This window comes from Glycine max, chromosome 14 (genome assembly GCF_000004515.6).
Source record: "Glycine max cultivar Williams 82 chromosome 14, Glycine_max_v4.0, whole genome shotgun sequence".
Classification (NCBI taxonomy): Eukaryota; Viridiplantae; Streptophyta; class Magnoliopsida; order Fabales; family Fabaceae; genus Glycine; species Glycine max.
In genome coordinates this window covers 18,396,341-18,420,890 of record NC_038250.2, presented here as the reverse complement: position 1 = coordinate 18,420,890, position 24,550 = coordinate 18,396,341, and the positions used below count along the sequence as shown (strand labels likewise).

The window sequence follows — 24,550 nt, the reverse complement described above, 5'->3', positions numbered from 1 at the left end:
ACTGAGTTTCTTATTGAGTCTATGAACATTACTTTCTTGTAATTGTTTTCAGTTCTTAAGGATAGAGTAATTGTTCATTGTTTTTTCATTGTGAGACAAGTGAAAGTGGATGCAAAAGCAGTATTGTGCAGTAACTGATATTTTATCTATCATACAGAACCTTTCTGTTCATGTTTTTTTGCTTTATCTCATAGAGATAACATAATTTATAACTTAAGCATGAAATGTTAGTACATAAAATTTATATTTTGTTAATATCAAAACCTTTGGGATATAATTGTTTGGTACGATTCAATATGACTTACATGCAGTCAAACTCAACATCAATCCTTAAACATTATAATTTAATAACAAAATATTCTCACAAATTTAACACTAAGACCAATTATTTGCACTTTTTACACATTAAAGACCTAAGCTCAAAATTTCCATCTTTTAAAAACTAATTTATTACTATCTAGGGGGTGGGAATAGGCCAGATCAGGTTTTGAAAGGCCTGAACCTAGCCTACGATGAATCTTTGAGATCTATTTTGGCTCGGCCTGAGTCTGGCCTATATAGCCTATTAAAGGCTTCTATTTTGGCTCGGCCTAACCTTTTTAAAAGTCTGGTCTGGTCTGATAGCCTTTTTAAAAGCCTTCTTCACAATAAATATTTAATATTTTATGGAGTAGGAACGTAATAGGAAAGTTAAAGAAAAATGAAAGTCAATCAAAATAATGAGGAATATAAAAGGACACATGACTCATACCTAAATTGTAATTAAAGTCCTTGATTATAGGAATAGAAGTTATGGAGCAGTAATGTGTAGTCAAAGTCTGATAATTTTAAAAAAAAATTAATTGTATCTAAAAACTAATATAAGTATATATATATATATATATATATATATATATCAGGCTTATAAGGCTTTTTAATAAGCCTAAGTCTGGTCTATTTAATTTAATAGGCTTTTAAAAAAGTCTTAACCTAATCTTTTAATTAAATAGGTCAGTTCAGGTCAAACTTTATATAGGTTAGGTCGTAAGCCCTTGTAGACCGGCCTGGCCTATTCCCAGGTTTTTTTACTCAATTGCACCTTCTCTCTCCAGTAAATGCTCAATGTACACTAGTTTGGAAAAATATTCCCAAACTACACCTGTTTTGGCTCATTCACGGAAGTCGGGTTCTCACACCCCGACTTCCGTTCTTCCTTTTTTTTTTATAAAAAAGTTTTTATATTATTAAAATTAAATATTATATTATATAAAATTATTTTTAAATAATTTGAAAATTAGTTATTTATTAAATTAATTTATGTAATATTAATTTATAATTTAATTTTGTTATTAAGAAAATGATATTATTAAATTTAAGTGTTTTTGTTATATTATTTAAATTATTTAAGATATTTTTTGGTGAATATATGTTTTAAAATTTGAATTTTGTATAATAATATATTTATTTTAGTAAATATTTATTTTGTATAATAATATGAATTTTAAAATTTTTAATTTAATTATATTATATAAAATTATTTTTAATTGATTTGAAAATTATTTATTTATTAAATTAATTTATGTAATATTATTTTATAATTTTTTGTAAAGAGAAATATACATATAAAGAAAAATATAAAAATTGGATAAAATTAGAGTATAATTTTTTATTTATGTTATATGTAATTGTGTAGTTAAATTTATGTTTTGTTAATTTTTGTATGTTCTTGTAATTAAAAAATAATAAAATTAGTTAGTAGTATTAAAATACAGGAAGAAAAACACCGCAAAAAAATATATGACAAATCAGTCATAAACAAAATACTCAAATTACAGTAACTGAAATGATACTCGACAATAATGAAACATATTAAAAATTACACTTACAATGCAAACATAACAAAACTAATGAGGATATGAAATATGTTGTGCAGAATACATGTCTTCTTCTATTTATATTACTGGTTTGCTAAAAATAGCCAAAATTTCTATTGTGCAGAATCGTTTCCAATAGTTGGATTGTGCTAACACTTTTAGCACGTCTTCATCATTTTTCAATTCTGTTATGTCATATTCAATCAAATTTTCGGAATACTTAGAATGAGCTGGTTGTCGAAAGAATAATCGTCTAACCAATTGTGATCCGTGAATTCCATTAGGGGGAACCCCTGTAGGTGCAACTTGTTTGATTAAATCCTTGAGTTTCTCCATGCCACATCCCGAAGGAATGCCAAATCTTATTGGATTAGTTCCAGTAAAGGAGTAACCCAAAAACTCACCTTGACGTGGTATGTTCCACTTCCCGTTGTAATACATAATTGCATCATGAGTAGGAGTAATGGTTGATTGAAGCAGGTTGAGTATAGCATCCGGTGTTCTAATAATGGTACATAATAATTCTATAGGGCCAACACACGAGTATTGGTCATTGCACATTAACATTGTGTAAACATCATCATCATTTTTCAATTGTAAAGATTGAAAAAAATATTGTTGACCTGCATCTATGAATGGCTGTCGGTAGTAGATTTCATCCAGTAATTGATCGTTGGTTAGTTGAAGGGTGTTGTGCATTCTACGCTTGAGTGTATCAAAAGAACAGTTGTTAGGAACTCGCATTGGTGTTGGAATGAGACTTTGAAAATAAACACCAGTTTGGTTGTAACTGATTGATCCATTTGGAAAAATGAAAGCTAATCTGGAGTTAGTAATGGTCTGACTGCTTGTTTCTCCCAAAAATGACATAGTAATAAGATTGAATTTGGTTTGTGAAATTATGTGGTGTGAGATTGTGTGTTTGTATTGTGTCTGTGTTGTGTTATTTATAGTTGTATGGTATTCTGCCACGTTGATGTGTATTGGAATCCAATGTTTCTTTTTCCCTAGTAAGTGATGTAGCAGACGTCCATTATAATTTCAGAGTGAACAAAGAGATTATGAGTTGTCCATCTCATGTTAGTTTTGCACACGTCTCTAAAAATTAAATGTATCACCTGTAAAACTGACATGAAATGGACAGCTCATAATGCAGAGTGTTGTTAATTTGGACTATGATTTTTCCCATGTAATTAAAGCAACAGACGTTCATGATGAATTTCAGAGTGAATAAAGAGATGATGGGCTGTCCATTTCATGACAGTTTTGCAGGTGAGACATTTAATTTTTAGAGACGTTTGCAAATTGCAGAGTATTGTCAATTTGGATTGTGATTTTTCCCTTGTAATTAAAGCAGCAAATGTCCATAGTTATTTTCAGAGTGAATAAAGAGATTATGAGTTGTCCATTTCATGACAGTTTTGCAGGTGAGACATTTAATTTTTAGAGACGTATGCAAATTGCAGAGTATTGTCAATTTGGATTGTGATTTTTCCCTTGTAATTAAAGCAGCAAACGTCCATAGTTATTTTCAGAGTGAATAAAGAGATTATGAGTTGTCCATTTCATGTCAGTTTTGTCGATGAGACATTGAATTTTTAAAAACAGTGTAGTGTAAATGACAAAGTATTGTGAATTTTGACAGTTATGTTACCATGTCAACTACTGCAGTAAAAGTGGGTAAACTGAAAATTGCTAATTTAAATTTAAAGGAAAAATTATTTCAATACGTAAAGTGATAACTGAAGACAGACATAAGACATTACATGAAAATCTCAAAGAAGAAATAACTTAGACATGAATGATCCGTAGATTACCAATCCCGTTTGAATATAGGTTCGTGGGATGGAGACAGGTTACTTCCTTCGGGCCCGGAAGAGGAATCCGTATCACTATCATGGTTTTTGAGCCAACAAGTCTCGTATTCACCTAAGTCCTCAAGATTAGAGGTTAAGCCATGTTGGTTGCCTGGTGGGTCATTATTGTGACAGATTATGGCAAATAACTCCACAAATGGTAGTGATGGATTGTTGTCAAAAATGTTGAACATTTGTCGAACACCAGCATCATCTCGCAGAATAAAAGATGTGTACATATAACGTTGTCCTGACTCAAATATAGGGCACCGAAAATGGAGATGTTGGATATGTTGTTCTGGGTCAATGTTTAGTTTTTGGTGAACAAGTTCAAGCAATTGTGTAAAGGTTATAACCTTGTCGACCATGAAAGTTTTTGTGTTGTTACTAATGAAGGTGGTGCCCTCATTAGTATTGCAAATTTGGCCGTCGTAGTAAACACAAACATATGCAGTTAGGTGACACATTGTGGTAGGGATTGAGATGAAAATTTGAAATTGTTACGAATGTCTTTAACTGTAGTGGTATTTATAGAATTTGGTTATAATTGAGTGAGTCACTAGTTAACTGTGCATTTAGATGAACGGGTAAATGAACATTTAAGCATATTTACAAGGGTCCATAATATGCAAATTGCTGAGTGAAAACAACAACTGAGTGAAAAAAAATTGAGTTGTCCACGTCATGCCAGTTTTATTGGTGCGACATTAATTTTTTTAGAGATGTGTGAAAATTGCCGAGTGTTGTCAATTTCAACTGTGATTTATCCCTGGTAATTAATGGAGCAGAAGTCCATTATAATTATCAGAGTGAAAAAAATTGAGTTGTCCATGTCATGTCTGTTTTACTAGTGCGAGATTTATTTTTTTAGAGACGTGTGTAAATTGCTGAGTGTTGTCAATTTTAACTGTGATTTATCTCTGGTAATTGATGAAGTATAAGTCCATTATAATTAGCAGAGTGAAAAAAAATTGAGTAGTGCATGTCATGTCAGTTTTACTGGTGAGATATTTATTTTTTTAGAGACCTATAGAAATTGTCGAGTGTTGTCAATTTCGACTGTGATTTATCCCTGATAATTGATGCAGCAGAAGTCCATTATAATTTCAGAGTAAAAAAAAATTGATTTGTGAAAATTGCAGTGTGTCACGAATATTTTTTTTTTGAAGTTTTTGACGTTATTACCATGGAAAAAGTGTTCAAATCATAGTTTTTTTGATTTTGTACTTGTATTTTGAGGTGTTAGTCGATGGAACTGGTGCACGAAATAATTTTTTTTGGATTCTCTGACGTTCAAACTATAGAAAAAATGAGGCACACACATCATTAATGTGTTGTACATAATTTTAAAGAAATGCAGAACATGGGCTCTTAAGCATAGTTGCAAGGGTCCAAATCATAGTTTTTTTGATTTTGTACTTGTATTTTGAGGTGCTAGTCGATGAAACTGGTGCACGAAATAATTGTTTTTGGATTCTTTGACGTTCAAACTATAGAAAAAATGAGTCACAAACATCATTAATGTGTTGGACATAATTTTAAAAAAAAAATGCAGAACATGGGCTCTTAAGCATAGTTGCAAGGGTCCAAATCATAGTTTTTTTTATTTTGTACTTGTATTTTGAGGTGCTAGTCGATGGAACTGGTGCACTAAATAATTTTTTTTGGATTCTCTAACGTTCAAACTATAGAAAAAATAAGTCACAAACATCATTAATGTGTTGGACATAATTTTAAAAAAATGCAGAACATGGGCTCTTAAGCATAGTTGCAAGGGTCCAAATCATAGTTTTTTTGATTTTGTACTTGTATTTTGAGGTGTTAGTCGATGGAACTGGTGCACTAAATAATTTTTTTTGGATTCTCTGACGTTCAAACTATAGAAAAAATGAGTCACAAACATCATTAATGTGTTGGACATAATTTTAAAAAAATGCAGAACATGGGCTCTTAAGCATAGTTGCAAGGGTCCAAATCATATTTGATGATGCCGTTACAGGGGTACTTACACATATTTGATCCCATTATCACAACATTTTATACTTCAATGACCAAGACGATGATCAGTCCCACAAGGTGGTGGACGCCGATTACGTCGAGGATTTCTTCTTTCCAGTATGACTGGTTCTTCCACGTCATGATCATGCTGTTGTTCTATGTTAGTATTTTCAATGTTGGTTGTTGCAGCTGAAGAACTTTGACCTTGTTCTCCAAACGAATGTGGTGCATTGAACTGTTGTAAAGTAGCTAAATATGATGCCGCTGAATTTGGTGTATTGAAATCGACGCCAAATAAATCGGTCATCCATTCATGGGTGGTTGCGGTGACTGACTCGCCAGTGTGGCCAAAAGTTTGATGAACAGGTGAAGGAGTAGAATACATTGACTGAGGATGTGGAATTTCAAAATGTGTTTGTTCAACACCTGACCTTGCAACATTTTGTGTAATTGTTGTGCGTGGATCATGTAGTTGTTGTTCAACAAACAAGAACAAAGTAGTGTTTTTTCTATACCATTCCATGTACGCTGGTGTATGTGTCACTATTCCTTCAACCCATTGCCCAGCTAAAATATCATTGTGTTTGTTTTTCCAGATATTAATCCACTCCGCATGATATTCCATCCAATCAGTGTAATGATTGCCTCACATGTCAATTTGGTGAAGTAAATCAAGATTCATGGGATCAACAGGGATATCTTGTTGTAGTCCAAACTGTAGCTTCACTCTATTTGTTTGATGCCATTCGACAATCGAGAAACAAATAATTGCAGTACATGCAGACCAAATCTCCATGTCTCTATATGCACGTCTGGGTAGGTGTTCTTCAAATCCTCTATATGGGATCCAAGAAAACTGAAATATATGCCAACAAGGCAACATGTTAGTATGTATGTTTATATTTAAGGTGCAGATCATGATAGTATCATACCTCATGGCTCTCCATATGATCTATACGAGACCTATATCCGACTAAGTCACCATGCGGTGTGGCCCTATATTCTAATCTACCACCACTCCATCTAAAATGTAAAACATACATAATCAGTATTCATTGTAATGTTATAATACACGTCATTGAAATAAAAAAATTTACATTTCGCTATATGTAAATAACCTTTTAGCCAGTGGAAAAGTTGTTTCCGGTCGTGGGACTCTTGGTGCAATAAAAGGCATGTGGTACCAAGCCCATGACTGCAATAGTATGACACAACCACCCATAGATTTACCAACCTCCAATGATGCTCGACATAGTTCTCTATACAGGTTTGCTAAGCAAGCCGAACCCCAAATATATTTTTTTGTGTTGTTCAAATCACGTAATAGGTTCAAATACATTAAATGAACTCTATTTCCAGATTTATCAGGAATTAAAGCACCGTCAATCATGTACATTATGTAAGCTCTACACCTGCATTGTAGTTGGTGCGTTGTTGGTTCTTCAGGCAATGGTGCGCGCAACATGTTTAGCAACCATGTTAGCCTCATTGCGGTTCCCCTAGTAACTCGTGGCATAACTCATCCCAATGTAAGAAGCTAGGTCCAGTCACAACACGACCATCGACTCTAATGCCTAGATGAAGTGCAACATCTTCGAGTGTGATGGTGCACTCTCCCCATGGCAGGTGAAAGGTATGTGTTTCAGGCCTCCATCGTTCAACCATTGCAGTGATCAATGCAGGATCAATTTTACACTGTTTAATTAAGGCAATATGTTGGAACCCGGTAGACGATAATAATGGTATAATTTGTGGTTCTGGTTCAGGTATTGTATGGTAATAGGAAGTGATTAACTCATTAATCGTAGTACGTGAACGATGAACATGTTGATGACGCAATAGAGGTTTATCATCCATGAGAATGATGTCAAATGGTAAACCGAATACAAATGATATAAAATTTGAAGTTGGGTGATGCACATCTGGTATTGACATGCACCTCTCATCTATTTATTATTTACACTATGTTCGGTTTTGCAAGCACAAATACACTTAAGATAACTGTAATGCCTCGAGATTCCAAAGCACATTTATAATTTGTCTCGTTGCAAGGCCTCGAGATTCCCAAGCACGTTAACATGACTATGGTACTGTGGTGCATCGAGATTCTAATTCACGTGAATCACTAAAATTTCGTGCACACTGTTCACCCGTATGCGTACGTTAAGGTAATTGTAAATGTCTCGAGAATCCAAAGCACATTTATAAATTGTCTCGTTGCAAGGCCTCGAGATTCCAAAGCACATTAACATCAGTTGTGGTACTGTCACGCATCGAGATTCTAATGCACGTGAATCAATGACATTTTCGTGCACACTATTCACCCACATGCGTACGATAAGGTAATTGTAAATGTCTCGAGAATCCAAAGCACATTTATAAATTGTCTCGTTGCAAGGCCTCGAGATTCCAAAGCACATTAACATCAACTGTGGTACTGTCACGCATCGAGATTCTAATGCACGTGAACCAATGACATTTTCGTGCACACTATTCACCCACATGCGTACGATAACCGCATTAGCTTTGTTCTCAACATTTCGCATGGCCTCAACATTACACTTAATGTAATATTAATGCCTCGAGATTCCAAACCACATTTATATTTTGTCTCGTTGTAAGGCCTCGAGATTCCAAAGCACATTAACACGACTGTGGTACTGTGATGCATCGAGATTCTAATTCACGTGAACCATGGACCCGTGATAGATTGCATATATAAACCTACCATGTCACCTAATACTTTGCACTGTTGTGTCTAATCAAATTGTGAGAGAAAACATAGAGGGCTAGCAATGAGGTCAGAGCCTATTTGTGTGTACGTTTATATCAATGGTGAAATCATTCAAAGTTCAAGTGCAAATGCAATTTTCAGAGGTGACAACACAAAGTCGTTACTCTTGAATCCAACAATGACGCTACCAAATATAATCACTACAATACAGTCATCAATTACAGATAATGGTGTTATGCCTATAATTAATACCCTTTGGTATCATTGTCCTGTATATCAATTAAATGGTGAAGTTCAATATAGGGCAATTCAAATTATTGACGAAGAAGGTGTCTCATGCATGTTTCATACATTTCTCAATATGAGAAGTGTAATATGTATGGAACTTAAAGTTGATGTTCATAATTCATTATCACCTACTCAAGTTAATGACCTAAGTTGGGCCGACATGGAGTAGAAGCTGGAGAATACCATGAAATTAGAATGAATAATTTAACATATTTTGTTGTTGTATTGCATTGAAGTTTTTCTCCGTTTTTATTATCTAGTTGTAGTTGTTGCATGCTTTGAAGTTGTTATTTTTAATTTACTTCAGTAATAATAGTCTACATATGCATCATTTCAGAGATGCTTTGAAGTTTGGTGTTGCACACTGTTCACTCACATGCGTATGTTTATCCCATTAACATGTTTCTGAACAATCCATGTGACCTTGGCATGCGATACAGAACACTGCGGTCAACAATCATGATTAAACGAACAGTCTGTCATGTATATTAATGTGTGAGGTTGCATACTGTTCACTCACATGTGTACACTAAATTACTCACATGCACTTAATGTCCTACCTAACTCTCTTACCTAATCGTCGTAACTAACTTTGCTGCCTAACCCTCCCATCTAACCTTCTGATCTAACTATCTTACCTAACCTTCCAATCTAACACTCTCACCTAACCCTCCCATCTAACCCTCGTAACTAACTCTCCCACCTAACCTTCCAATCTAACACTCCCATCTAACCTTCCAATCTAACACTCCCACCTAACCCTCCCATCTAACCCTCGTAACTAACTCTCCCAACCTAACCTTCCAATCTAACTCTCCCACCTAACATTACAATCTAACTCTGGTACTAAACTTTCTCAGCCTATATATAATATCACCATTTGACAACAACATATCACACACCATCCTTCATCCCCCTTTACGCCACTCGATTTGTAACTCTCACACCACGCAAACATCAAACCGAGATGAACATCCCATTGCTAACGAAGATCTCATTATACGATTTCATCATGAAAACATGGATGATTTTACTGAGGATGAGGATCAACAGTTCTTTGATCACATCAATCAGCAAAGCGATGACCAAAGTGATGACCAAACCGATGACGAGGGTGTTGGCAGACCAACGACACCTCCGTCACCTCCGTTGCAATATCAGCAACCTAGGTGTCCAGTAGACTTGAACTTTGACCACCTACCACACTATATTGATCGACCCCATTTTGTTCATCAGCAACACAATGTACAACCACCAGTCGGTGTACTCGAGGTTGGCATGACCTTCGATGACAAATCACAATGTATTCGAGCAATCAAAGAATACAACATCAGAAATCATTTTGATTGCAGAACAATTTACTCTGACCAAAGAAGGCTACACTTCGTCTGCAAGTTACATGAAAATGGTTGTACATGGAGCTTGGGCGCATGCAATTCAAAGAGGCATAACAAATGGATTATCAAGAGTATCAGAGGTCATCACACTTGTCTCGTGCCGATGCTTAGACAAGATCATCGCCAACTCGACAAACACGTCATAGCACAGATCATCCAACCAATTGTCAAAACAAACCCAACTGTCTCCATCAAGACATTGATTGTAGAGATCAAAACGTTCATGAATTATACCCCATCCTACAAGAAGACATGGTTAGCAAAGCAAAAAGCATTGGAGATGATTCATGGAAACTGGGAAGAATCATATGTCAAACTGCCAAAACTTTTCGGAGCTTTGCAATCTTGTGTTCCCGGGACTGTGGTCGCTGCTCAAACAGAATCCTTGTATGAGGGGGGAGAAATAGTACCGGGCAAAAGATTGTTTAAACGTGTCTTTTGGTCATTTGGTCCATGCATTAATGGTTTTGCATATTGCAAACCCATTGTACAAGTAGATGGTACATGGCTTTACGGAAAGTATACTGGCACACTGTTGATAGCTACCGCACAAGATGGAGCTAACCATATCTTCCCGATTGCCTATGCCATTGTAGAAGGGGAGACAACTTCAGCTTGGGGGTTTTTTCTAAAGAATTTGAGAAGACATGTTACTCCGCAAATTAACATTTCTCTTATTTCAGACCGACACCCCTCAATTATAAGTGCCTACAACAACCCAAGTAACTTATGGGTCCAGGACACATCCCATTTCTTTTGCCTGCGCCACATTGCACAAAACTTTCTTCGTGGTAACTCAAACTGCAAACATTTAAAGAAACCACTTATGTTGGCTGGTGAGAATCTATTTTATTTATTTGTTATAATTTTCTTTCAATCAAATTTTATAACATAATACATTGATTAAATATTTACAGGGTACGCATACACGGAGAAGATGCACTGGCGACATCTTGGGGATATTCGTGCGAATAAGCCAAGTGCAGCTGAATGGCTTGATCAATTACCCAAACAAAAATGGGTACAATGCTTTGATAAGGGGAAACGTTGGGGACATATGACTACCAATTTGTCGGAGTCTGTTAATTCCATGTTCAAAAACACAAGACATTTGTCGGTGTCATCATTGGTTGAGGAGACCTATTTCAAGACCGCACAACTCTTTGCTAATAGAGGTCAAAAACTCAGGCAATGATCAACTCCGGCTCACAGTATTCTGAAGTCGTCTTCGATGCAATCAATAGTGGTCAACAAGAATCTAATACACACATTGTAAATGAATTCGATAGACACAATCACACTTTTATTATAACCGAGACTCAATCCCCACTTGAAACACCCAGACCACCTGGAAGGTTTAGAGTAATGTTACAATCCCAAAAGTGTGATTGTGGTGAATTTCAGGCTAAACATTTACCGTGTTCTCACGTCATGGCTGCCTGTAAATCTGTCAATGTTGATCCCATGACCTATGTGCCGATGATATTCACTTTACAACACATTTTGCACATCTACGACAACTCCTTTGGTTTATTGCCACACGAATCAATGTGGCAAGAATATGAAGGAGATCAGTAGGGTCCTGATCCAAGGAGAAAGAGGATTGTAAAGGGTCGTCCAGTTTCAACTCGCATTCCTACTGAGATGGACGAAGACGAAAATGAACGAGCAAGTAGAAAAAAATGTGGACTTTGTCAACAACATGGTCATAGCAGAAATAATTGTCCTAATGTATCCTCATCTTAGTTTTTCCTTAGACAAATGTCATTGTTTAAATATTTTATTGATGACGTAGTATAATGTTCTTATATAAATAAATTGTTAAAAGCTTTAGTTTTATTATTTTTAATTAAATCTAAAAACATAAACAAACTAATTATATTTAGTAAAATAGTTAAATTAAAAATTTTAAAATTCAGATTATTATACAAAATAAATATTTACTAAAATAAATATATTATTATACAAAATTTAGATTTTAAAATATATATTCACCAAAAAATATCTTAAATAATTTAAATAATATAACAAAAATATTTAAATTTAATAATATCATTTTCTTAATAACAAAATTAAATTATAAAATAATATTACATAAATTAATTTAATAAATAACTAATTTTCAAATTATTTAAAAATAATTTTATATAATATAATATTTAATTTTAATAATATAAAAACTTTTTTATTAAAAAAAAAAGAAAGAACGGAAGTCGGGGTGTGAGAACCCAACTTCTGTGAATGAGCCAAAACAGGTGTAGTTTGGAAATATTTTTCCAAACTAGTGTACATTGAGCATTTACTGGAGAGAGAATGTGCAATTGAGTAAAAAAATCATCTATTATTATCTTACAAATTCAAGGACGGAGTAATTATCCAAAAAAATATATGTTAAAAATATCAATTTTTTAAATGAATATCAGTAGCTATCTTTGGGATGGGCCGGGTGAAGAAATTTGGTTAGTATGGACAAGGCCCTAAATTTAAATATTGGTGTCACCATTATAAACTAAAAATAAATTACTTTATATTTTTTATAGGTTAGTATTTGATGTTCGATTGAAAATATTTCGGGTTTAAAAAAAAGAAGAAAGTTAAAATTAAAATTCATATCATGAAACACGTTACCTTGAAAAAATAGAGCAAAATTAACTGTGATCTATTAATGGCTTCAATTAACGAGAATTATTGTACTGGTATGTTTTTTCATTAAAAAATTTTCTGTTTCCATAAAAAATACTACTCCCTACGTGCCATAATAATTATCGGTCCCACAATAATTATCGTATTAGAAGAATTTTTTTTTTAAAACAATTGACATTTAGTAACATTAATTTTTTTTTCAAGTTATATTCTTTCAAATATTAATGATATATGCTACAAAAATAAAAAATAAATTATTATTGATAAAATAATTTTGTAAATTATTATTCTATTTTTCTATTTATTAGTTTTTTATCTGTATAAATTAATTTAGAATGATAATTATAATGCGATGGTGGGAGTAATAAACTACTACTACTACATTCATTGATTGATATGCTTAAGGAAAAAGAATTTAATCAATTAACAACATCCAACAGTTTCAGTTCACTAGCTAATTCAATGGGTTGAACAAGTAGGCCACACAATTCATTATTTGTGTCTTAATAAGGCATGTAGTACTGTTGTGCTCTTTACCATCGTTGGCGAGGTTGCTGGAAAGTGGGAACTATTTCTAGGTATAGATAATGCTTTTGGTGGGTTAATAAATGGAACCGGGGGACCAAAATTATTTAAAATTAATGGATCTACCAAGTTGGATGTTAGGGTTGTGTACAAGCTTTAAAATGGATTTAGTGCTCATGAACAATACTTCTTCCGTTTCATAATATTTATTGTGTAAGAAAAAAATTATCTTAAAATAATTATTATTTTAGTTTTTAGATGTAATATTAATTATTTTTTTCTATTTATATTTCTTGTAATATTAATATATAAGAAACAAAAATAATTTAATAATAATAGGATTAATTTTATAGAATTTGTTTTTTTTTTATTTTTTATTAGTTTTTCTTAATTTATGTGAAATAATCTAGGATGATAAGGAGAGATGGAAGGAAAGATAAGAAGAGTTTACTTGTAATTTTATTTTTTGTTTTTATTTTTAATTTAAAATTTTCTTCGATCTTATTTTCACTCTGTTTTATGTATTCAAAGATTTGTTACAAAACGAAAAAAGTTATTTTGATGTTCTTTTTTTACAAATCTTTAAAAACAGACAATATAATAAAAATAAAGTAACAATTTTATAATTAAAAAGTGAAAGAAAAAAATAAAATTGAAAGTAAAAGTCCCTAGCTGTTTCATGTTAGCATAAAGATAAAATTGTTCTTAATTTTTCACATTTTTTTATTGGAGATATTTATATTATTTGATGAGTTTAATAGGTATGGATTAACTGTGTAAGATACTAAAATAGTTTTATGATATTAAAAAAAATATTATTAATATGATTTTTAAGATAATTATTATAAAAAATAATAAATTTATTATATTTTATTATTAGATATAATATAATATTTATCTTATTTTATATTTTATATATGTTCTGTTATTTATTTTTACACAATTAAATAACATACAAAATCTGAACTTTGATTTTCCATTAAACAATTTAAAAATCCTCTCACATTTTTTTCTTCTATTCTTTCTTTTCTGTTATTTTCTTACACCAAGCATATCCTTGACTGTAAAGATCTTGATCACGGGACTAACTTCCAGAGCCCGACAATAATTTCCTTTAGAAAAATAAAGCGAGTCACATCTTTTTTGAAAAAGGAAGATTAAGAAAATAGTAAAGTGATCAAGTTGAGATTTGAATCATAATCATTATCTTTAAATCTTAATAGTCAGTACTCACTCCCTCTCATAATAATCGCTAAAGAAAATTTTTATTTTCAAATAATTATTATTTTATTTTTTAATAATATTAATTAAATTTTAATTTATGTCTCTTATGATATTAATTACATGAAAAAAATAATAATAAAATTAATTTTCTAAAATTATTATTATTTTATTTAATTTTTTTATTTATGTAAAATAACATAAAGACGAAACTGAGACGGAATGAATTGGCATATACCAATACTTCAAGAGAAAGCAAAATATAGCATATAACTGTGTTGGAAAAACCACCCAATGAGGTTGTTTTGGAATTTGGATTAGCTCAAGGGCAAGACACTTTTTTGTTTGGATAAGCGGAACATGTCAGTAGGACAGCGAAGCCTTCGACAACGAGGAGGGAGACAAATTCCTTAAAGCCTTAAACGTTAAGATTATTATTACATGCGCATGGTATGTCTAACTATTACGATAAAATATGGAAAGTATGTCACTAGTATAGTAGTATGTCATCCAGCTTCGTGATCCTTCGTTTGTCTTTTGTCTCTCTGCTATGCTTAGTAAAGTTGCTTATTTCACCACAACAACCCATTGATAAAACAAAAAGGAAAGAACATTGATAAGGAATAAAAACATATTTCATAAGAAAGTGAATTTAATATGAGAGTTTTGTTGATGAGGAAGTGCTCATTCAGTAAGAAATTAGTTAATTAAGCGGGCAGCTTTGATAAATTGGCATTCGAAATCGATCCAATGAAAAAAAGTACTAATTCTCTGGTAACGATTAGGGGTGGGTAAGCGGGCCGGCCTGTCCTACGTAAGGCCCGTTCGCATAAGTTCGCATTGACAGTGGACCGGGTCAATCCGTCCCCGCTTCTTACATGAATCAAATAAATTGATCCGCCCCCGCCCCCGCCCCCGCGGGTCAAATGGGCCGGTCCACGGGTCTAGCTTTAAAAGAATTTCAATTTTAATAAAAATACAATATAATTAAATTAAGTTCAATACAAATGTAAATAAAATCTCAATAATTAGTCAATTACATCAATAAAATAAATAAATCATACAAAAACTCAATTCATCATGTTTATAACTTGCAGATCAAGAGTTTCGTGGTTCATTCCCTTATCAAAATTATCTGTGCGACAGAATTGAGAAAAGAGGCATAGAATTTAAGAGTTTAAAAACAATGAATCAACCTCAACAAAAATAGAATAAAAACAAATTCTAGAGAAATAAGAGATGTACTTTGCGTGGTGGCGCAGTGGTGGGCCAAGGCTGTGCCGCTGTGGTATGTCGCGTGACTGCGTGAGTGTTAGTTGTGTTTTGTCTCTTTGTAAATGAAAGAGTCGTATGACATGCGAGTGTGCGTGACTACGTGGTGGAGAACTGATAACTACTAACTATGATATGAGCTATTTTTTATAATAAAAATACATTGAAATATATTTAAAATTATTTATTTAACAATTATTTTTTGCTTAAATGATAAGAATTGATATTTTTATTATTTATGACGTGGAGATATGAAAAGGATAGATTAAAAGAGAAAAAGATTGAAAAAATATTAAAAAGGAAGATTTTTTATCACTTATCTTTTTTATAATAAAAATATATTGAAATATCTTTAAAAATATTTATTTAACAATTATTTTTGGGTTAAATGATAAGAATTGATATTTTTATTATTTATGATTTGCATATATGAAAATGATAGATTAAAAGAGAAAAAGATCGAAAAAATATCAAAAAGGAAGATTTTTATTATTTATCACTTATCTTTATTTATATTAATATTTTATTTTTCTTATCTTATCTTTTTTATCTTTATCATCTTTTAATTTAAATATTTTATTTTTATCTAATATATATTTCTTTATCTATTATTTTAAAAGAAAAAGAAGTAAAAAAGAGAAAATTAAATCTAATATAATTGGGTCAGGGTCACACAAATCAAATCTAATACAGGTTGCGGGCAACCCGCGGACCCCGCGGGTTAAACCCGCATAGTCCGCGGGTTAAGCAGGGCAGGCCCAAAAATATGACATAATCATGGACCGTTTAAAAAAATTGGTCCATAACCCGCGCGGACCGCAGATCCCATGGGTCCGTCCATGAACTTGGGTCCGTTTACCTACCCTTAGTAACGATCACATAGATTGTTTATTATATTCTAAAATAAAATTTGTAACGAATCAGTTCATGACTATTAAGACAAAATGCTTTTGCACTTTTGAATTGAATTGAGCAAGAAATTAGAAATAAAATAAAATAAAATACTACTACAAAATATAGATTTAATATCATTATCTTAACATCAATTTTTGATAAAATCAATGTTAACAAAAACGTAATAACACAATCATAAATAACTTGATTTTATTAACATCGATTTTTCAAAAAATCAATATTATCATAATTGAGTTAACGTTGGTTTGTTAAAAAACCGATGTTAACATGTTGTACCACCAAGTTCCTAACTTAGTTACTTTTAAAGTCTAACTCACCGACTACAATTAGTTACTTTTAAAGTCCTACTCACCAAGTACAAAGTGACTTGCACCAGTTTGGTGGTAAATAATTAAACACTCCTCTCTATATGTCAAATTTTGATATCATATAGTTATCTAATATGAATTTCTTTTGCGTGTTAGGATATGCCGAGTACCATGTACTCATTTATGAAAGCTGCAAGATTCAATGATCTAAACTTGTAAGGGATGAAGTATAGAATAATTTATAATTATCATAGGAAGACCGCAAAAATTGGAAATAGATGGAGAACTTTTGCACAAACACAAAATTTGCTTTCTGAAACTCAAATTATATTTGAGTTCCTAGATGCAACTTCTAACTTTGTTTTATTCTGGCTTTGTTTGTAAATAAAATAAATTACTACTCTAATATATTATTAATTTGTAAATTTTTGTTTATAATATGTTATTTTGTTTAGAAATGTTTATAACTATCCTTGGTACATGATATATTGATATACTTTGTTTATAACTTTTGGTGCATGACTGATTTTATGTGTTTTTATACAACTTTGAACGATAAGTTGTGATCTGAATTAATTACTTTAGGTTGCTAATTAAAAAAATAAATATGATATTTAAAAATAAATCATAAAACAACATTGATTTCAAGAAAACCGATATTGTTAGTAAAAAATATCAATTTTTTAAAAAACCAATGTTTTATTCTTACAAACATCATTTTTTTTTATTGAAAATCCATGTTGTCAACAATATTAATTTTCTTAAAAATCAATGTTTTTTTTGTTACAATAATATCCATTTTTAAATCATCGATGTTAATGTTGATAAATTAATGCCATAATTTCAACATCGATTAATAACTGATGTTGAAAATTCTTAACAACTGAGGTTAAAAATTCTTCATCATTACCTTCCCTTAGGTTTATTTATAGTTGGATTCAACATACAAAATTGAATTAACCTAAATCAAATTAGGAAAAAGTTCTCCTCGCCCCGAATCTAAATGAAAAAAATAACTGGCTTTAACTAAATCAAACCATTTCTTTAGTTTGTTATACGGTTAAAAATGGTTCAATTTTTTAATGCTTTATCTAATTTGGTTCGTTATTAATTTTTGAAAAATCTTATCAATAATTTAATAAGTGTTAATAAGTGTGACTTAATTTTTTTTACTGCAACAAACTTACTTATACTCCCCCGTTCCAAAATGATTATCTTTTTAACATTTGAAAATAATTTTAAATTGATTGATGTTTTCACTTTTCAATAAGATATTTAAATATCTATTTTAATTTTATCTTGTAATAAATAATGTTTTCTTAAAAGATTTAATAATATATTTATTGAAATTAAGTGAGAGAATAATAATTTTTTAATAAAATTATCTCTTAATAAATGCTAATTCTGTTAGAATATTTACTTTATGTGAAAAAACCTTAAATATCTATATTTTTTGAGGAAGAGAGAATATCATTAACAAGCAAAACATCAATATAAGAGGAGAAACATCAAAGCTTTGTGGACTAGCATAGAGCCTAAACACATTTGCAAGAGCATGAATGGCTTACCTACGAATAAAACTCACTCACTCTCAAGTTGCTAATTGGCTAAGTCTGTGATTACATACATTCAAAATGAAACCAAATTCAGAATTCAAAATAGAGCACAGCAAAAGCAAGTCGTAGACTTGTTTGCAATTGGATTCGAAAAGAATATTATGTTTTTTTTATAAGTCAATGTTAATTTTATTAAAATATTACTGAGAGAATTCAAACTAGCAAGTTAAATTTTCTATCTTTTCTCTTCAATACTTAAATTTTCTTTTCAAATTAGCAAGTTAATTTATAATTCTACATACTAAATTTGTGTGAGATAATAAAAATTTAATTTCTATGAAGCATACTATTATTATAGAAGTACGAAACACTTTAAATATATATTAAGTCTAGTATGAGAATTAGTCTTATACTACCAAAAACAATTTCAATTTTCAACACATAGGAACTTTAATTACAGCTACAAGAAAACAGTTTCAACTTTAAAGTTTCAACCGTCAATGTGAATTTTGTTATAGTGAGTAGCCACGTGGGATTTTCTGTAGTTTTCTTAACAAAGTGAGGTGTACCATTTTGCCGGGCATGCTGTTGGCTACTTACTTCACCCAAAGAAAAAAGATTCTCCACCATAAAATACTTCTCTCTCATACATAATTCAATAATGCCACTTTCTCTCTCCATCTTTCTCTCACTACTCTCTTTACTCTTCTGTACAAGCAGCAAAGCTAAAGCGCTTAACATAGCAAAAAAGTTTCTGCAATCCAAAGCGATCTGTTCTTACCTTTTCTGCTTGGCTTTTTAACCGCTTCATCTTTGTTTGTTACTTTCTGAGAATTTCCATCTGGGGGCCTCTCTTTGGCACTTTCCATACTTGTGATCTTGCTTTCGTGTCACCGATTCACCCTTTGCGTTCTAACCAAACTTCTTCACTGTGGAGTAGTAGTCTTCTGCTATCAGCTCAGTGTGTGGTTGAACTATTATTCAGATTCTGCTGTTTTGAGCATGCATGCCTTGTTGCAGAATAAATAAACAAACTTGTGAAATCCAGGAATAAAAAAGCCACCTTTGAGGTTCAGATTTGATATACTCTTACAAAAGAGCATAGATTTGATTTTTCTATTGGTGTTTATCTTGGTTCAGTTTTTATGGAATTGATGGTGTGTGGAAAGCTTAGGGGGTGCCTTGTTCTTGTGTTCTTTGCTGCACTGTTGGTGGGTTTAGTGAATGGAATTGGTGTTAATTGGGGCACACAATTAACACACCCTTTGCCAGCATCCACTATAGTGAAAATGCTAAAGGACAATGGTATTCAGAAAGTTAAGCTTTTTGATGCTGACCCTGATATTCTTAATGCTCTTAAGAAGTCTGGGATTCAGGTGATGGTGGGTATACCAAATGACATGCTTTACACACTGGCTAACAATATGCAAGCAGCTGAAAAATGGGTTTCTAAGAATGTTTCAGCACATGTCTCATCTGGGGGAGTGGACATCAGGTAAATTACCCTTTTATTTCTATTATATGATTTAAGTTGAGTTCAATCAACCATTGCTTTTCACAACTTTGGGTATGAATTACATGGATTGATTGATTCAGCTATCATGCAATTTCTGCATTTCATGTTGTGGATGGACTTTGTTAAGCCGAGAGTTTGGAGGTTTTGTTAAGGACTGTGGTATCTGCTTCAATGCTTTTGAGAAGAAATGGTACAGAACAATTTTAGAAGAAATCATCGTAACTGGAAGTGGAATACTCCACATAATCATTAAAAGTATAATTGATTTGGTTTGATTAAGAAATCAATTCTAATTTATTTGTTTTAGAAATCAAATCCCCTCAAATATGACCAAGTTTGAGTGATTTTCTATACGGAAACAAGGTAAAAGGAATAATGTTTTTTCTTCTTCTAGTCTCTGCCTTCGTGAATGGCTTTCTAGTGTCAATCTCTGCAAAACATGGCATGCCCCTTGTTTCTTCATCGTTTATAAATGAATATTTGTGTGAATAGATCATGATATTTAAAGCCTTGGAGTTAGTGTTCAATCATCCTTTTTTAATATGATCTTCACAGCAATAAGGTTCCTCCATTTCTTGAAACTAGTCTTGTTTTGACTTGGTGTAATTTGAAATCAAAATTTATGGATCACTTGATGTCTCTTTCGTTTTTTTTTTATGTGCTGAATTGATTGTAGTTGCACAAGAGTGATACGGATATGATGCTAATTCTTGTCAACTACTACCTCCTTTGGTCCTTCCCATATCTTTTAATGTTTTAGCTTTCTATTTTTTCCCCAAAACATTTGATGCCTAAGAGTTTCTATTTTTTCCTCAAAACATTTGACGTATTAGAGTTTCAAAGTCTAATTAATGCTTTTTTCTCAAATATACGCTTATTTAATACCACTACTAGTGGTGCAAATATCAAAGATCAAGGTATTAAATAAGGTCATTTTAGTCCAAATATAACAATTTTTAGTTCCATTGAATATTTTTTTATCTATGTGCGCAATAACCTTAAACATCAAAAGCTATGGGAAGGAGGTAGTAACATTAAGCCATGGCCTATGGTTGATGAAATGAGAACATAAAAGTAGAACATAGTTTTTAAAATTCCATCAGTATGAGCTGGTGAGAAACATAATATGGTTATTTACTCCTCTGTTGCTTTTGTAAAACTAAATGGTTGCAAACTTGCAATGTCTTCGCAATTTTGTCAGAGGTCGAGTGTGGTTAGATCTGATTTTCATTGGGAGTTAAGATTGAAATATTTCCCTTCTGAAGGAGAGGAATCAAGGAAACCTGTCTTCTAATTTAGAAATGTTTATTTCCTCAATTGTCAAATTATGACTATTCATATGTCAATGTTGTAATTCCTATATTTTCTCAAACATTATTTCTTGTAATTTTTTCAAGGTATGTTGCAGTGGGAAATGAACCTTTCTTGTCAACTTACAATGGAACCTTTGAAGCCATAACACTTCCAGCTCTTCAAAACATCCAATCAGCTCTTGTGAAAGCTGGTTTAGGCAATCAGGTTAAGGTCACTGTTCCCCTAAACGCCGATGTGTATCAGAGCACACAAGTACCTTCTGATGGAGACTTCAGGCAAAACATCCATGATCTCATGGTGCAGATTGTTAAGTTCTTGAGCCAGAACAACGCTCCATTTACCGTGAACATCTATCCTTTCATCAGCCTCTATTCAGACTCCAATTTTCCTGTTGACTATGCCTTCTTCAATGGCTTTCAGTCTCCTATAAATGACAACGGAAGGATCTATGACAATGTCTTTGATGCCAACCATGATACTCTAGTGTGGGCACTGCAGAAGAATGGTTTCGGAAACATGCCTATAATTGTGGGAGAAGTTGGGTGGCCTACAGATGGAGACAGAAACGCAAACCTTCAATACGCGCAACGCTTCAACCAAGGCTTCATGTCGCGCTACATTGCCGGAAAAGGGACACCAATGAGGCCTGGTCCTATGGATGCTTACTTGTTTAGTCTCATAGATGAAGATTTCAAAAGCATTCAGCCGGGTAATTTTGAAAGACATTGGGGGTTGTTTTACTATGATGGACAACCCAAGTACATGCTTAACATAGGATCAAGAGCCAATGGCTTAGTAGCTGCTACTGGGGTGGCATATCTACCCAAAAAGTGGTGCATTTTGAAAACCTCAGCAAACCTCAATAGTGATCAAGTGGCACCAAGTGTGTCTTATGCTTGTCAAAATGCAGATTGCACAAGTCTTGGATATCAAACTTCATGTGGTGGTTTAGATGCTCGTGGTAATCTTTCTTATGCATTCAATAGTTACTTCCAAGTGAATGACCAGATTGACAGTGCATGCAAATTCCCCGGTCTTTCTGTTGTCACTGACAAAGATCCTTCAACTGGAGATTGCAAGTTCAAAATCATGATTCAGACAGATTCTGCTGGTCTACATGGGAATGGGAGAATTTGGTCTCTCAGAATAGTACTCTTTGTACTTTTGTTTTTCACTCTTATGTGACCTTTAAAGATTTTAGATTTATTTTTGGAGAATGTCAACAGTGCCTGATTTTTCATATTCATCATGTGGGTTAGAGCTAATATATGTAAAGCTTGTTGAAGATCACAGAAACTTCTTTGCAGTGTTCAATAGTTGACAATATTGGCTTTAAAGTGACTTTTGGTACGTTAATCTTTCGTTTCTAACTATGCCATTCTTTTGGGGTGAGGTTCTCTAGAATAGAATTTTTGGTTTGGTTATTATTTCACTTTTTAAAAAATAATGAGTTTAATGGTAATGTATTGATAATGTAAAATAATTTTACTATTATCAAATCATAAATCATCGTTTATATAACTTTTAAGATAATTTTGTTAAAATAATAAATTTATCATACATGGTGGTGTTTGATCAATGATAATGTAAAATTATTTTATATTGTCAGTGTATATATATATATATATATATATGCAATTACTATCAGAAACTAAATTAATCTTTCACTCAATTAAAGTAATCTTTCACTCATGAGAAAAAATTATTCTAACTAGTTCAAAAATATTCTCTGAAATTTTTTAGGAAATATTTTTATTCTATTGGAGGAAACATGGAAACATTTATTCTCATTCAAATGTAAAAGTTACATCTTGAAATTTGGGGGTCGATCCTGGACTTTAAAAAGGTGCATTTTGATTATTAAGGTGTTCATGAATTATAAAAAAATATTAAAGATCAAAATTTTTGGATAAAAAGTGAATAGAAATGTGTTGGATAAGACATAAGGAAGTCCTGCGAAATACTTGTGTGGTAGATAAGAGATCATGGGGTGACTTTTCCTACTTGGTAGATAACCTTCTCTTGAGAGATTTCTTGATACTTAGGCTAGTTGAATAGGTATATATTCAGATAGAATTGTTCATGGTTTAGGTTAATGCAATAATCTTCTAAGTAAATTTTTACTGATAATCCTAATATATCGTTGGTGTCTTATCTAGCTGTATTGGAGGTGTCTCTTCATTTTACTACTTTTTCTCAACAAAAAAGTCTAAATAATAAAAATAATTTTAAAATAAAACGAGTCATGTGCTAGTTCCATAATAGATTACTAACTTTTAATAGAAAAAATTATGGACTATCTTGTACACTTATAAAATGTTAAAGCATTGAAATATACACTTTTTAAAAGTTAGGACTAAGCTTCTCCAACTCAAAAAAAAATTATGGACTACCTAGTTATGTGACTGATTCTATCAACTCTCACCCAAAAATATTATAAGAAGAATTATTCAACATACGTTGAAAATACTACCTTTTAAAGTTCAGAGATCCAGTCACACATGACCAAAACCTCATACTACTAAATTTCATTTTTCCCTTTCCTTAAAATCTGGATTCTAGATTCCAAATATCTCGTGAAAGCTACAACTTAAAACAAATGTCGACAACATTTCCTTAAAATATGGAATCTAAACTGTAGATGTTCAAAATAAACCTAAGAATAATATTTTGTACGTAATGTAAATTCAACGAACAGTCAAATGTTAATTCATCGTATGCTCTCGAGCAATTAGTTTACACAAGGAATTCGAGACTTCTGTGGAAAATGACACTCAATTCCCAGCTAATTGTAACTCACACTACTAAATTCTTAATACAAATAAATGATGCTTCCGGCTCTTGTCACTTTCTCAAATACATGGTTTTTTAAAGCAACGTAAATGAATAACAGTCAAACACATGGCTCAAGCATTCAACAAATGTCACTGTTATTTTTTTCATGGGTTGGTGGTAATCATACAAGAGAAATACTACCAACACAGTTTATTATAACACTTTTTTTTTGCCACTCTCTACTATTGCCTGAAAATTATAAAAATCACAATTTTATGGGTATTTAATAAGTTCTACTCATGTTTTTATAGTTTTTAATAAACTTTAACTAATAGTAGAGTGCTACAAGGAGTGTATTAAAGAATGTTGCTAGCACTTC

General features: G+C 32.1%; 2 protein-coding genes across 2 annotated transcripts; both read left to right on the top strand.

Moving 5' to 3' along the window:
* The first annotated feature begins 9,749 nt into the window (after window positions 1-9,749).
* LOC106795740 (uncharacterized) lies at window positions 9,750-11,860 on the top strand. Its single transcript, XM_014766617.3, has 2 exons — window positions 9,750-10,962; window positions 11,044-11,860. The coding sequence occupies exons 1-2, from the start codon at window positions 9,750-9,752 to the stop codon at window positions 11,319-11,321; spliced, it is 1,491 nt and encodes a 496-aa protein (XP_014622103.1). The 3' UTR covers window positions 11,322-11,860.
* A 7,302-nt stretch (window positions 11,861-19,162) lies between these two features.
* LOC100790297 (glucan endo-1,3-beta-glucosidase 5) lies at window positions 19,163-22,733 on the top strand. The gene is made up of 2 exons (XM_006596072.4): window positions 19,163-20,061; window positions 21,480-22,733. The coding sequence occupies exons 1-2, from the start codon at window positions 19,712-19,714 to the stop codon at window positions 22,579-22,581; spliced, it is 1,452 nt and encodes a 483-aa protein (XP_006596135.1). The 5' UTR covers window positions 19,163-19,711; the 3' UTR covers window positions 22,582-22,733.
* Window positions 22,734-24,550: the final 1,817 nt, after the last annotated feature.

Excerpts from the sequence above, each read along its gene's own strand:
- LOC100790297 (XM_006596072.4), top strand. The coding sequence starts at position 19,712 with ATGGAATTGATGGTGTGTGGAAAGCTTAGGGGGTGCCTTGTTCTTGTG. Across the intron at positions 20,062-21,479 it reads TCTGGGGGAGTGGACATCAG|GTATGTTGCAGTGGGAAATG; the intron begins GTAAATTACCCT and ends AATTTTTTCAAG.
- LOC106795740 (XM_014766617.3), top strand. The coding sequence starts at position 9,750 with ATGGATGATTTTACTGAGGATGAGGATCAACAGTTCTTTGATCACATC. Across the intron at positions 10,963-11,043 it reads GAAACCACTTATGTTGGCTG|GGTACGCATACACGGAGAAG; the intron begins GTGAGAATCTAT and ends AAATATTTACAG.